The 13,565-nt window shown below is 32.6% G+C and overlaps 1 protein-coding gene across 1 annotated transcript; it reads left to right on the top strand.

Moving 5' to 3' along the window:
* Window positions 1–3,185: 3,185 nt before the first annotated feature.
* LOC128186698 (prostaglandin E2 receptor EP4 subtype-like) lies at window positions 3,186–8,559 on the top strand. The gene is made up of 2 exons (XM_052856538.1): window positions 3,186–3,602; window positions 7,638–8,559. Exons 1-2 carry the CDS (start codon window positions 3,186–3,188, stop codon window positions 7,908–7,910), a joined length of 690 nt encoding a protein of 229 aa, XP_052712498.1. The 3' UTR covers window positions 7,911–8,559.
* Window positions 8,560–13,565: the final 5,006 nt, after the last annotated feature.

Genomic DNA, 13,565 nt, shown 5'->3' with positions numbered 1-13,565 from the left:
TCTGGGACCAGGTCTTTTTATAATGGGTTATGATAAAATAACATCCCAAATAACAATCCCACAAAAACAAGTTGTGATATCTTTATTAATATTTGGGACAACTTTTTAATAGTTTTTGTTTATATTCATATGCGGTTTTCGCAGGTTGAGATCCCCGGGAGAAAGGGTAAACTAACACCTCCTTTTTTTCTTTACGACTATATCTTAATTTTAAGAAAAGGTACAAACTTTAATTTTTTCCAAGAGGAGATAAACTGCTAATATAGAGGTAGGGACTAGAGCTCTTTATTTATTTTAGATGTACTTACTGTGTTACATTCTCAAGAACTAAAAAAAAACCCTGGCCCCCTCTCCGTTATTTCATGATTCCACGAATGTAACAACTTAGAAAATAGTCTTATTCATAAAAAAAAAATATGTAAGAAGAAGGATTGAAGAAATGAACTAAAGCTTACATTATAAATTCTTCCATCGGGCGGATCAAAACTTGCAATGATACTGCGTATAGGTATAATTATATTTAATAAAATTGATTTAATTATGTTTTTTAAAATTTAAATGCGAATAACATTAAAAAGGTGTGCAATTACTCACTTTTTCAATTATCTGTTTGCTTAAGAAATTCAAACATTCAAAAGTAATGCTTTAGGAGTCTAACCTTAATATCAGGTTGGTTTATAGATGGCCAGTGAAATATACACGTACAGAAATGTGATGTCTACTGCAACAGCCTCCGATGACAACGATTAAAAATTGCACGAGGCATTCCTAGTGAATTCTGAATGATTTCAACATAGACAGAATAATCTTACCGTGACCAGGCTATACTCAGGTCATCTGTCATTTTAACGATATATCATTCTATCTAATTTCAACATACCCCATTATAAATTAAATCTTTGTAAGAAATCAGTTCTCATTTTTGTGGATTTTTCGAGTAAAATATGATAATCTGTGAATGAGATTATCTTGGAAAATTTCCCATTCAACCCTGTTAATTGCACTTCTATCACAGGTTTGTATATTTTGATTAAAAATCGTCCAAATGTGCTGCTTAAATATATTGGGACATAAAATAGCAGTTTAACTTGTTACAAGTCTCCATCAAACTTAAATATGTGATATAGTGAATAACACTAACAAGATGGGGTAATTATTGTGCAATTAAAATCATTCAATATCATAATATATATTAACAACACTCACAGCATCTCTCAATACTTTGCCTGAACTTGAACTTGTATAGCTTTGTCAATATTCTGACTAGTTTACCTTCTCTACAGAAGAGCGCAACAGGGGAGACAATTCTAACAGAATATTGACTTCAGTGGGTTAAAATCGCTTGTAAAATAAAATTTTTAAAACCAACAAATTTTCATTTTATTTGAAAATGGGCTGTTTTTGTTAATTTATTACTTTTTAGTCCTTGAGAGTCCAAAGATGGATTTTAAATATTCGTAACAATGCGTCAGACAGTTTCTTATAAACTCAAAATTTCAAAAAATAATGCGCCACTTTCTGAGAAATTCTATCTGAAAAATTGACAAAAATGTATAATTATCATTTCTTGGCATCCTGCCAACAATATCACCCTTGGGACTTCATGGTGTAAATAGAAATATGAAAAAGAAAATATGCAACGATTAAAGGTTTGAACTTCCTCTTTAAGAATATAGTCTTATTTTTTTCAAACATTGTGTATACATTTTGTAATTAATTACTTTGACAACTTACCTGGATTTTAGAGGCTTATTAACCAGATGCAAAACTGGCCGTTACTATGAATAGAAACATCCAGTACAAAAACAAACATCATATATCTGACTCTAGATGGGTATCCTTAAAATATCTATGTATCATTCTTGAGACTTGCTGCCACAGCTTTTTTCCATATTTGCATGGTTTTCTCCTAGACATGCTCTTAATGAAATCTATAGATTTATGATTTAAATTTGATATGATTACTTGCAAAGTATAAAATGACAACGAAATCAAAAGAAGATACAAATGAAAACGCTCCAGTCATTTATAAGTAGTTTGAACTTTCTTTTGATCATTTGATTACTTGAATTAATATTCTTCAATCGGATTAAATTTCCGAACGTTAACACTTTATCCATCAATCGTTTTTTGTGGATTATTTTTTTTTTTGTTTTTTTTTGGGGGGGGGGGGGGGTCTTTTTAACCACATTTTTATATTAATAAAGAGATATTATTATTATTAATATTTCCTGAGTTACAACTGAAGAGTAGTTATATAATAGTAACTTTAGTGTAGGAGGTGTGCGTATTAAAAGTTTAGGCATTTATACATCAGGGTATGGGACAGAATAATCTCTTTGTTGGACAGGTGGGTTTTCTCCGGGCACTCCAACTTCCTCTTGGGCTAACATCCGTGCCATTTAGAGGTATCAATATAGTTTGTTAATTATTGTGAAATAAAGAAAAGACAGTGGTTTTTTTAATTGTTAAAGTAAACAAAACGGTGCATGCAGTACAGAAAAGTATGGATTCTTGTGATCTGAAAGCAGTCACTTTCAATATTTTACTTTGTCATTCAAACTTTATTTTAATAAAAAAAAAATGATGTAAACTGTTGAAAGCCACGCATCCTTGTTTTAAGTTTGTCGTGTATAGTTTAAATAATTTAACTTTCTTACTTTCTATCGTTTTAAACATTTAATTTTTGGCACAATAATCGCGTTTTTCATTCAAACATCCATTAAAGTGGTAATTTCTTTGATTTACTGCATGATAAGTATAAATCAGTGATGTGCTTTACCAAACTACAGCTTGATGAAAAAAATTCTAATGGCTGTACAATAGAGAGGTGTGTCTTATTATCCCAAGCGGAATGGAATAATCCATTCCCTGACTATATAAAGACTATTCAATAGCTCTCAATAGAAATCAAAACCATCATGGTTTGTTCGTCGTGCAGATCACTCCTTTTTATCATTTAATGACATACGCAGCAGGCGGATAGTAAATTAACGTTGTATTTTTATGATTTTTTATAAACTAAAACCCGCTTATATTTAATCAAATGAAAATGACGAGCCATCAAATAGACTTTGTTTAATTAAAACAAGCAACAATTTAAGTCTGTTGTGAGATATTAACTCTATTTCTAATTAAAACCTGGAAAACTGGAATGTGCCTTCACTATTTTGAGTTTCTTGGACATGGATACTGAATGGAAGATTGGAGAAAGCAACATGTTCAACAATTCAAACTTTACTGATGAACCAGTTGTGTTTGAAAGTATTGTCCCTCCGAGTCTTCAGTATGGGTTTGGGGTCTTTGGCAACTTGATCGCTATCATCCTCCTCTTTCGGTCGTCTGGCCAACACAAATGGAAGCCGTTTTATAGACTAGTCGGAGGTTTAGCTATAACCGACTTCTGTGGAATAGCTTTGGTATATCCCGCAGTAATGATTCGATATATTTCTGGATTTACGTTTGATTTTCCCAAAGAACTATGTGGATTTGTTTCGTTTTGTTTCTCCTTTTCTTTCTTGTCTTCTGCTTTAATCGTCAGTGCTATGTCGTTTGACCGATTCCTGGCGGTCACATGTCCCATCTTATACAGAGAATCTCAGGTTAAGAGGACTAATGTAATTCTGATTGTCATTTGGATTTTTTCAACCTGTATATCATCGCTTAACCTCGTAGGCATTGGCTCTGTAAAAAACTTTTATCCTGGCTCTTGGTGTTTTCTAGACTTTGCAAACAAAGGAAAACTGGAGAGAATTAATACGTACATATATTCTATTACGGGATTTTTCATCTTATCAACCACAGTTTTCCTAAACATAGCTGTTGTCTACTCCGTAAATAGAAAACCAAAGTTTTTAACATCAGACAAAAGGAAAAAAAGAAATGACATCTTTATTATTGTGTTTCTCTTCTCCATAGTGACAGTGTTTTCAATATGTTGGGTTCCATTGATGGTAAGGCCGTGTGTTAAAATATATTTTTTAATGCAAGAATTTATTTAAAAAAGGGGGGGGTCAAAACTATAATTTATTTATATAAATAAAGTTGTTTAAATTATCACATGTATAGTATTGCCGTTTGAAAATAAACTACATAATTAAGCTTAATGCACGTTTGAAGTTAGAGAAATCGTATTTATTCAAGACTGACTTGATGTAGAAGTCTTTTGTATTAAAAAGAAAAAAATCATTATTTTGACGTGACACCATCTATTCCGGTTTGATTTACATAATACAATGTACACAGTGCTGTGAATAAAACGCTAATTTGTGCCTTTCTATTACTCAAGTTATTGACAGAACGAAATTGATAATGTTTAGGTTCACACGTCAATCTAAAGAATAAATACATGTATGCATAAATATATGTATTTTTATTAAATAAATGACAGCTGTTAATCTCCTATCATTAAAGCTGAAATTACCCTCGTGTAAATTTTTATTCCAAGTCAACTTCTTCGCTAACAAAATAAGTATGTCATAATTGTAATCGAGATGTTTGAATAATTTCTATAAAGTCGGAAGTACCATGTCAAAATAACGACGGCAGACATTTTTTACGATACGTGGCATCTACGTGGAGATTCCTCCGATACCAACCTCCGCTTTTAAGATTTCATCGATTCAATTCAATTCAATTTATTTCCCTCAAACCGTCAACGGTACATGAGGTACATATATATAAATATTTACAAATGTAGGTATAGAGTCAGAGGTACATGTACAGTACAAATTAGAGAAACAATATGAGAAAAAAGTCCAAATGTTCAAAGAGGACAGACTGATTCAAAAAATTTAAGTTTTAAAGTAGACGATAATTCACAAAATTTAAAAGTGTTTGGTCTTTCACAAAATCTAGGTTCCAAGTATTTTTGTCTAATACATGAAAGAGCATTAAAGAGGAATGCCTAACCATCTACCTGCAGCTTCTACAGGGAGTCGTTGATTCGACATTCGAAATTTAACAAGTATTTTTCGAAGTTTTAGTGGTAATTTTTCATATCCAAAAGTTAATTTGAAAGTTTTATATATATGACCTTTTGAAAAATTTGCAATACCAGCCGACAATTTCTGGACAAACTGGTCTTTAAGCTATTTCTTGACAGCATTTGTGATCCAATTAACATTTACAATACATTGTTCATTCAAAATGTTTGAAAACCTACACTTATCAAAAATTGAATGTATACAATCAATACATGGGTTCTTAAAAATTTCATTATTACATTGAATCAACAAGTATTTATAAGGTATATAAACAATTTTATTTTCTGGCCCGGTGAACAATTTTGCCCAGTATGAAACCATCCTAGTATAGATATTAACAGACAACGGAAACCTTCCGATTTCTCCGTAAACCATGTATGATGGGGTACAACTTTTTAAATTCACTATATGTTTCAAAAATTTCAAATGAATACATTCTGTATTTTTATGTTTTCAAAGCCCCATACTTCACATCCGTATAAAAATACCGGTATTACTACTTTATCAAAAAGGTCTAACTGACAATCGACAGGTAAATTGAATTGCCTTATTTTCCTGATGACCCCATTAAGGGGTCGAACATGCTTCCTTTGAGGTTGGTTTGTAATTAAATGGAAAGTCAAAGGTAAAAGAATATCTCAAATCGACTTTCAAATTTCCAAGAACTTGTTATTTAGAGCGAATATCATGATTTGTTGATATACTGATGCTATGTTGATAAAACGAACCTGAATAGATGGTGTGATGTCATAGATTAAAGTTCAATGGCAGCTCCCATAGCGGCGGGAAATTTTTATTAAGCGATCTAGTTTCTTGATTTATTCATTGTTCCGGGTTTTTTTTAATGAAAATAAATACGATTTACAATTATAGTAGATGAAAAGTAATTGATTTATAGTACAACAAATTTTTAGTTTCCTTCCCCTTTAAAAAGTTATAGAAAATTAACAACTCGCGTGTTAAAGGTTTATGTAAGTTTGGTTAAATTAATAGATTTTATGCCCTTAAAAGAAAATGGATGGGGCATATAGTGGTACCCTTTTCCGCCATTTACTTTACATTCATTAACCTGGCAATAGTTGCACACATTCAACTAAAATTTACTATGGATACATCGTAGAGATACGCAGGTCAAGTTCGAATTTGTCTAAGTTTGATGATATTTTAGTTACATATACATGTATGATTCTTGGACTTCCAAATATAATAAAGGGGTTGTTTATATATTAAGTTGAAATTGCATTTACAGGTTTAATCAGAAATTACAAATATAAGAAATTTTCAGTTTTTGCTCTCGAACTCTTGAAAGGATGGATATATAAAGTTTAATTTGCATATACAGGTACATGTATTTTACTAGAAAACAGACCAGGTTCGATTTTGTTCCAGGTTCAATGATTTTTGGGAGTTGATTTGAATCAACTCTCCTATGCAGTTACTTTGGCAAACCGAAAGTAAAACAGTGTTTGGGTCTAAGCACAAATCATCACCGCTGACAATAATAGATAAATTCGGTATACTGTATGCTGTACCATTGTTTTTCAAGGAAACGTATTTATAAATACCTTGAAAATAGTCAGATTTTATATAGTACGAACAATTTAATTGTTTTGTTTTTTTGTAATTGTACGTATTCCTACGCCAGAGTTCAATATAGTCTCCTTCAACCAGACGCTCGGCTATATCCGTAAATCTCCGACAAGCAAAGAGTCTCTCTTGGTAGTCGGAGATTAACGGAGACAGCCGAGCGTCTGATTTAACGATACTAGAGTTCAATATTGCTTGGATCCCGACGTGTACAATTTTACAAACATTTCGATGACTGATACACAGTTTGATGGAATTAATTCTATCTTTGAATATTACACAACATGATTCTCGAAATTTATTGTCAAAAAAGTTCGAGAATTTATATTATAAATATGTGCGTAATTCAAATACAGATTATAAACTACTTGCCAGGCAAAATAACATATCGTTGATTTTAAAATTGATAATAATCAATAAAATCAACTCCCGACAGTACTTCAGTACTTTGATTTTGCCTGTTATGTAAAACCTTAATATGACACTTAAATTTTATTTTTCTACTTTTGTTGTTATCGGTGTTTTATTTCACGTTCACAAGCGTCTCAAATCAAAGACTCGTGTCGTGATGTTCGATCCAATCGAGATCCAAACGGTGTTCCATATGGAAAATCTTATCTATTCTTAAGAAAGTTTTACGATCCGTTTTGATTTGTCAATCGTAGTGTTTGTGACAGATTGCATGACATCTGCAAGAGCTAATGCTGTATTTCCACTGTTGCACGTTCTGTTATGAGTATCACGCTTGAAAATTCGTATCGATGGTGGATCTCCTCTCAAATTTTGTAGCAATCTCATTCCCCATTTAAATATGATAACATAAGAACTGGAAATACTTTTCCAGAGCAGAGCCAAGCTAATATGCGATATTTTAAAACTCTTACTAGTACTATTAAGTTCACCACAGAATAATCAGACACCAATCATGGTTTTATTATAGATTGTTTTTAATGAATTCATAATGAAAGGGTATCACTTAAAAGCGTAAAATAGGTATAGAAAATGACCATTTCCATATTGTATAGGCTTTCTTTTACTTCCTTATAATTGCTTTGTCTTTTGAAGGTCCGTATGCTAATTAACGCCAGCGCAAGTGACCCCAAAAATGGACCAGATGAACTCCTAGCAGTGCGCATGACCATAAGCAACGCTATTGTAGACCCTTGGATATATATCATTCTCAGAAAAGAAAATCTAGTGAAAATGTCCAAGTTGTTTCAAAGAGTTCGAAACAGTGACCACCTACCAACTATATTTATCACCAGAGAATCAAAAGCTACAAGAGCATGCGGAGTTTCGAATCCATCCACACCCCCGACATGTTCTACACAGTTATAACATTACTAAATATGTAGAAATTACCTACATCTTGTTTAGCATGATGATGTTTTAACGATGAAATTGATTAATGACGCATTTTGTTCATGTGGACCTCTTTTTCGTGGAAAAGAAACCTTTTTTTAGATTCATATCTGCATCGTATTTATTATATTGCATCATGTGACAACGTTGTAAGACTTAGAAAACCGTGTATATTATTTAAAGAATTTAGCATTACCATTCTGATGCACAAACTCTCTAGTCCGCTTTTGTACATGAATAGAAATCCCAACCAAATCTTTGCGGTTATCTCAAAATATTTCCCGGAAAGTGAGACAAAATTAGTTTTGTTAAATGAACTTTTAAAATAGAATCTTTGATATATCAATCTAAAAGACATTGTTAAGCTGGAAATCTTTCATAACGGAGCTCACTAAGGGTTGCATAATGAAAAGTTGTATCGTTTTTAATAGAAAACTCGTGGGTTCAATTGATTTTCATTCAATCATGAAAAAATATCTAAAACCAGACTGAGATTCTAAGTTCATTAAGCCACATTCGCTATGTTCACGTTTGATATGGTATTTCTTATTACAAATATGAAAAAGTAATTATACATCGTTTTAATGTTTTTTATTCGTCCATATATCCGATATTCTTTTTTATGTCCATGAATTAATAATAAAATTCATATAAACGTGAGTTTATGTTATTTATTTTTATACAACGATGAGTCACAATTTTTTTTAATGATTACTGTCTAAATAATAAGGATGATTAATTTGTCCTTTTATATGGCAATCCTATAACTGTTAGAAAGTAAGATAAAACGAATATTGCAAAGACAACATTTTTCAAAGCTTTGTAAAGCTTTTCGATACCTACATGGCTTACTAAGTTTTTATGCCCCCTCCCCCCCCCCCCTTTCGGTCGGTCGGTCCACCAACTGTTTCCGTTTATTATCTTTGCAGAGGCTGAACATATTTCTACCTGGGGATCAATAACTAATATTGAAGTTAAAATTAATAACTATAATTGATTTAAATTAAACGTTTATACTCCACATCAACCCCCCCCCCCCCCCCCCCCCCCCAAATCAAACGTGGTTCTAAAGATTCAGTCTTCTTACATTCTTATATGTGTACAGTAGAAAAATTTAAATCATTTCTTGATTGCTCTTTTTCTTCCAATGCACATTAACATTTTGGAAATTGCTAAATTTAATTTTTAAGATAAACAAAATGTTATATGCATGTGTATTCGCCTATTTTGGAGCAATTGTGAAGTCTCCTAAACAAAGCAGGGTCATCATTAGGCTAGGAATCACCCACTTGGGTCAAACACTACTGGCGTGCGACCAGTTCTCGCCAAGTACCATTTCTCGCCAATGCATTGTTACGGCGTTTTTTCGCATATAATTATGTGGTGATAAAATGACGTAACAATGCACTGCCGAGAAATGGTACTTGGCGAGAACTGGTCGCACATATGAATTGTATTGTATTGTTTATTAGTCAACAGCTGTACAGCTCATAGACATATACAATTAATATACACATGTTATAATACATATACTGGTCACTTGAAAAAGGCAAGTTTATACATGAAGTTTTCTGATTACAAAAGCATTTTTAATATATTTACCTAAATTGCACAAATCCTTTACATTTTGTGTTTACAATAATAGAATTAATTTAAAGACAGAGGGTTTAATATAATGAAACTTCTTAAGGAATTTTTCTCGTAAGTTACAGTAATAGGGACATTTCAATATAAAATGATCTTCATCTTCTATATCTAAAGTACATAGAGGACATAAACGTCTTTGTAATGGAACATTGTTATATCTGCCAGTTTCGATGGTAAGACAATGGGATGATAATCTTAATTTACATATAAGTTTCTTATATTGTAAAGGAATTCTATTTGTTAGATATGACAAGGTACAATGATCAACTAAATATCTATAGATTGTACATTTGGAAGAGGCATTTATGTCAGATAGTAGAGACTGTTTAAAATTATCAAAAATACGTTGCTTGGCGATCGTTAAATTAATTTCTGGCTTTTCAAAAAATTGGTTTTCCCTTAAGTTCATTAGCCCAATACTTGTTAACATGTTCTTGATCTCTGCAGCCCAGTTTTTACATTTGTTTTTACCTAAAGTTTCATTATACATATTAACATAGCATGAATTCAAAATGAAATTTTTTGATGATAAAAGTTTCATCCAGTATCTTAAAATACGTATTTTTCTGATACACTGCAGAGGCATTCTGCCCAATTCACAATAAATAACTGCATTAGATGTGCCCCTTTTAACATTAAGTATGTTTTTACAATAATTAAGATGAATTTTTTCTATATCTGGGGCAGAATGAAAGCCCCAGACTTCACAACCGTAGTAAGCAATGCTTCCTACATAAGTGTCAAAAAGGGACAAAAGCGTAGTAAAATTAAGACTCATATTACAACATTTCCTTTTCAGTGCAAAAAGCGCCTTCATACATTGTAATTACAATTGTTTTTTGCGTAACATGAAATTTGCCATTGTAATTCAACAAAAGTCCTAGATAACAAAAACTGTTCACTACTTCAATTTGTTCACACTTATAAAACCACACATCTTCTGTTCGCAAAATTCCCCCATTTCTGAATTAGATAGAATACTTTATTATTTCCAGTTCTAGAATTTCAGGATGTCTCCAAGGGGTCCTAACCTACTGTAAAACGATAAATATGGCGCACTACAAATTTTAGCGCCTTTGGTGCAACTGCCTCTGAGCGCTAAAATTAATAGTGCGCCAACAATTTTCCATATGTATTAAATTTCTTCAAGTTGCAAAACAATAACGTCAGTCCGTTTTAAAGGCTATATAGAAGTGTTCATTTAAATATCAGATGCTGTCGGTTCTGTTTGTTTAAACAATTACACAGGTAAACAGTATGGGTTATCGGGTATAAGTGCCTAAACATGGATTAATTAATTCAGTTTTAATTGCTTTTTAATATCTCTCATTAGCACCTCTCCCCATGCCACTTCCATTTAGCGCCTTGAGGTGAAAATGTGATTAAGCGTGGCGATCGTTAACGCTGACAATACATGATTGATCATAATTTTTTTGATCTTTGATTAGTGGATATAAAGATAACAAGCTATTTTTTTTGTTTTTTTAATGTAAAATTACTGTGAAAAAGATTCTCTCATGGTGATCGAAACTCATAGCAAATGTAGCATTCGATTTCACTTTTAGTTTCGGGACTCTTCTAGTGTTATCCAAGTCGACACGTTAAATTCAAAGTCCGATAACTCAAATTTGTTTACCAACAAAAGTTACACGTCATCGCCAATAAATGAAGTTTTCATATCTATCTACTGACGATTAACACAAAAAAAAGTGTATTGTTCTCAACGACAGTTTACCGTTCATGCGAGAAAGAAATCAAAGTCGTTGTGTTCATGTGCTTGAGTGAACACACAACTAAATTTTGGGCGTGATCGTTTATTCTAGATGCATGCGCTAAAATATAATTGCGCTAATGTACTGGCACTTGCGTTTGCGGTAAAATACGTATGCGCCAAATTTTCTCGTTTTACGGTATATCATAATACCATTTGATGCCCAATGGCACAATTCAAAGAGCAAGAATAAATAGGATTTAGGGATGGGGATCTCAAAAGTTATCAAAAAATATAGTGTATCATCATTTCCTATTTCAAAAGGGAGGTGGTTTAAAGACAACACCTGGGGGGTGGGGGTCATGTACTTTACACCATTTGATGCATCATAATGACATTAGAAGATATTTTGCATTTTCCTGTTTCATGGGGTCAGAACAATCCCATAGGGGCATTGTATTTGATGCATTATAATAAATTAAGACAGGAAGACCCCTTTCTACCTATTATATCTATACTTAATATGTTTTACGGTGTGACCGTTGGGGCGAGCGCAGAAGGAGTCACACATCTGTCATTGTTAAATGCAACCCGTGGACTTAACCAAACCAAAAAACTTTGGCTTTGTCTTGAAAACTTTTACCACCGCAAGGAACCGGAAGATATCAAACTTTTATTCCAATGGTCCCTTCCTAGGTTTATACACTTAAACAAAAAATACCACTGAGCATTAATAAAATGTTAAACAGACTTATTAAAATATTTTGATAAACACAAAGCCGGTTTTTTTTAAATTTTTCATCTCTTCTTTACCTTTTAATAATGATCATTAAAATCAATAAATTGTTTGTCTGTGTTATTTCTCATTTTGTTCCTTGTTGTTACCGGTGTTTTAGTTTTCCTCTGTGACATTAATTTTGTTTTTAATCTTTTTAATTTTTGTACGCTATACGTTGTAGACATGTTCCCTCCCCCTTTTTTTAGTGTGTGATATCCAATATTATTGAAAGGTTTGACCACATATGCAACTACATGTATAACAAATACATGTAGATATTTTAACAGTTTAATTTTTTTCTTTTATTTATTCATTACAAAATGACGTGGCTACACGTAGATTTAATAATAATTAGACTTTTCTTTTTTAATAAGTTTTTGTCACCTACCTAACGTTTACAATGATTGGATCAATATGACAATAAATTTAGCATGGAACTTGCATGTGTATTTACTGAGCAAAAAAAATCATTAAAACAAAACTAATCAGCCAAAGAGTCACCGTTAATAGTGAGCGCAGTATCAGTATTAACGGTGACTCCCTACTGTGTACTTCCTACACGTTACATTCAGTACAGATGCTTGATCCACCTCTAAATGTATCGCGGGAATATAATACGCCAGATCACTGAGACGTCATAATTAACTTTTTGCGCCCGACATTTTTCGTAAATTGTCGGACAAATTCGGGGAAGGAAATGACGTCATAGGTACAGTTTTTTACGTAAGCACATGTGTTGTTTTACTTTAATGTTTTGAAAAGGATTCATTATTGTTAAATGAAAATGATGTATGCGATTTACAGGTAAGAATTTTCCTTAGAAACGATTCCTGTTCCGCCAAGTTGCTATGCACCGCAAAGGATCACTGGGATAGTAGAATGTTTTCACGCGGGTCCACAAAATTTTCTTTGAACAATGTGCAGATTTCAACTCGAATTTCCTCCGTTCGTACACGTTGTCTATGGAGCTCGCTACGCGAGCGGCGCTTCGCGCCGCCTCGCTGCGCTCACTATTAATTAAGGTATTTTGCAAATAAACTACAAAATGCCTGTACCAGAGTACTTGATTACACGTTTGGTATTTTAACACATTTGTGATGATGTCCGTAAGGTAATATGTTTTACGGTGCTACCGTTCTGGCGAGCGCAGCAAGAATTATACACATACCTTGCATCATTGTCAACTTATAGTTTTATTTAGGTATCAACGAACGTCAAAGAATTTTTGAGAGAGTATATTGCTCTACAATAAGTATGCCAAAGGTACTAAATTTAATGGTTATGATACATACAGCGCAACCCACTTCCCAGAGAGAGAGAGAGAGAGAGAGAGAGAGAGAGAGAGAGAGAGAGAGAGAGAGAGAGAGAGAGCCCGGTACCTAGCTGTTTGTAGGTGTGTAATTTCCCACTTTTAAGTTTAATGGTCTGACTATATCCCATATCTACATGATTTTTTTAACTGTTTATTTTTTTTATTTTATTCCTTTTTGATTTA

This window comes from Crassostrea angulata, chromosome 6, assembly GCF_025612915.1.
Source record: "Crassostrea angulata isolate pt1a10 chromosome 6, ASM2561291v2, whole genome shotgun sequence".
Taxonomy (NCBI): Eukaryota; Metazoa; Mollusca; class Bivalvia; order Ostreida; family Ostreidae; genus Magallana; species Magallana angulata.
This window is presented reverse-complemented; position numbering and strand designations above follow the sequence as displayed.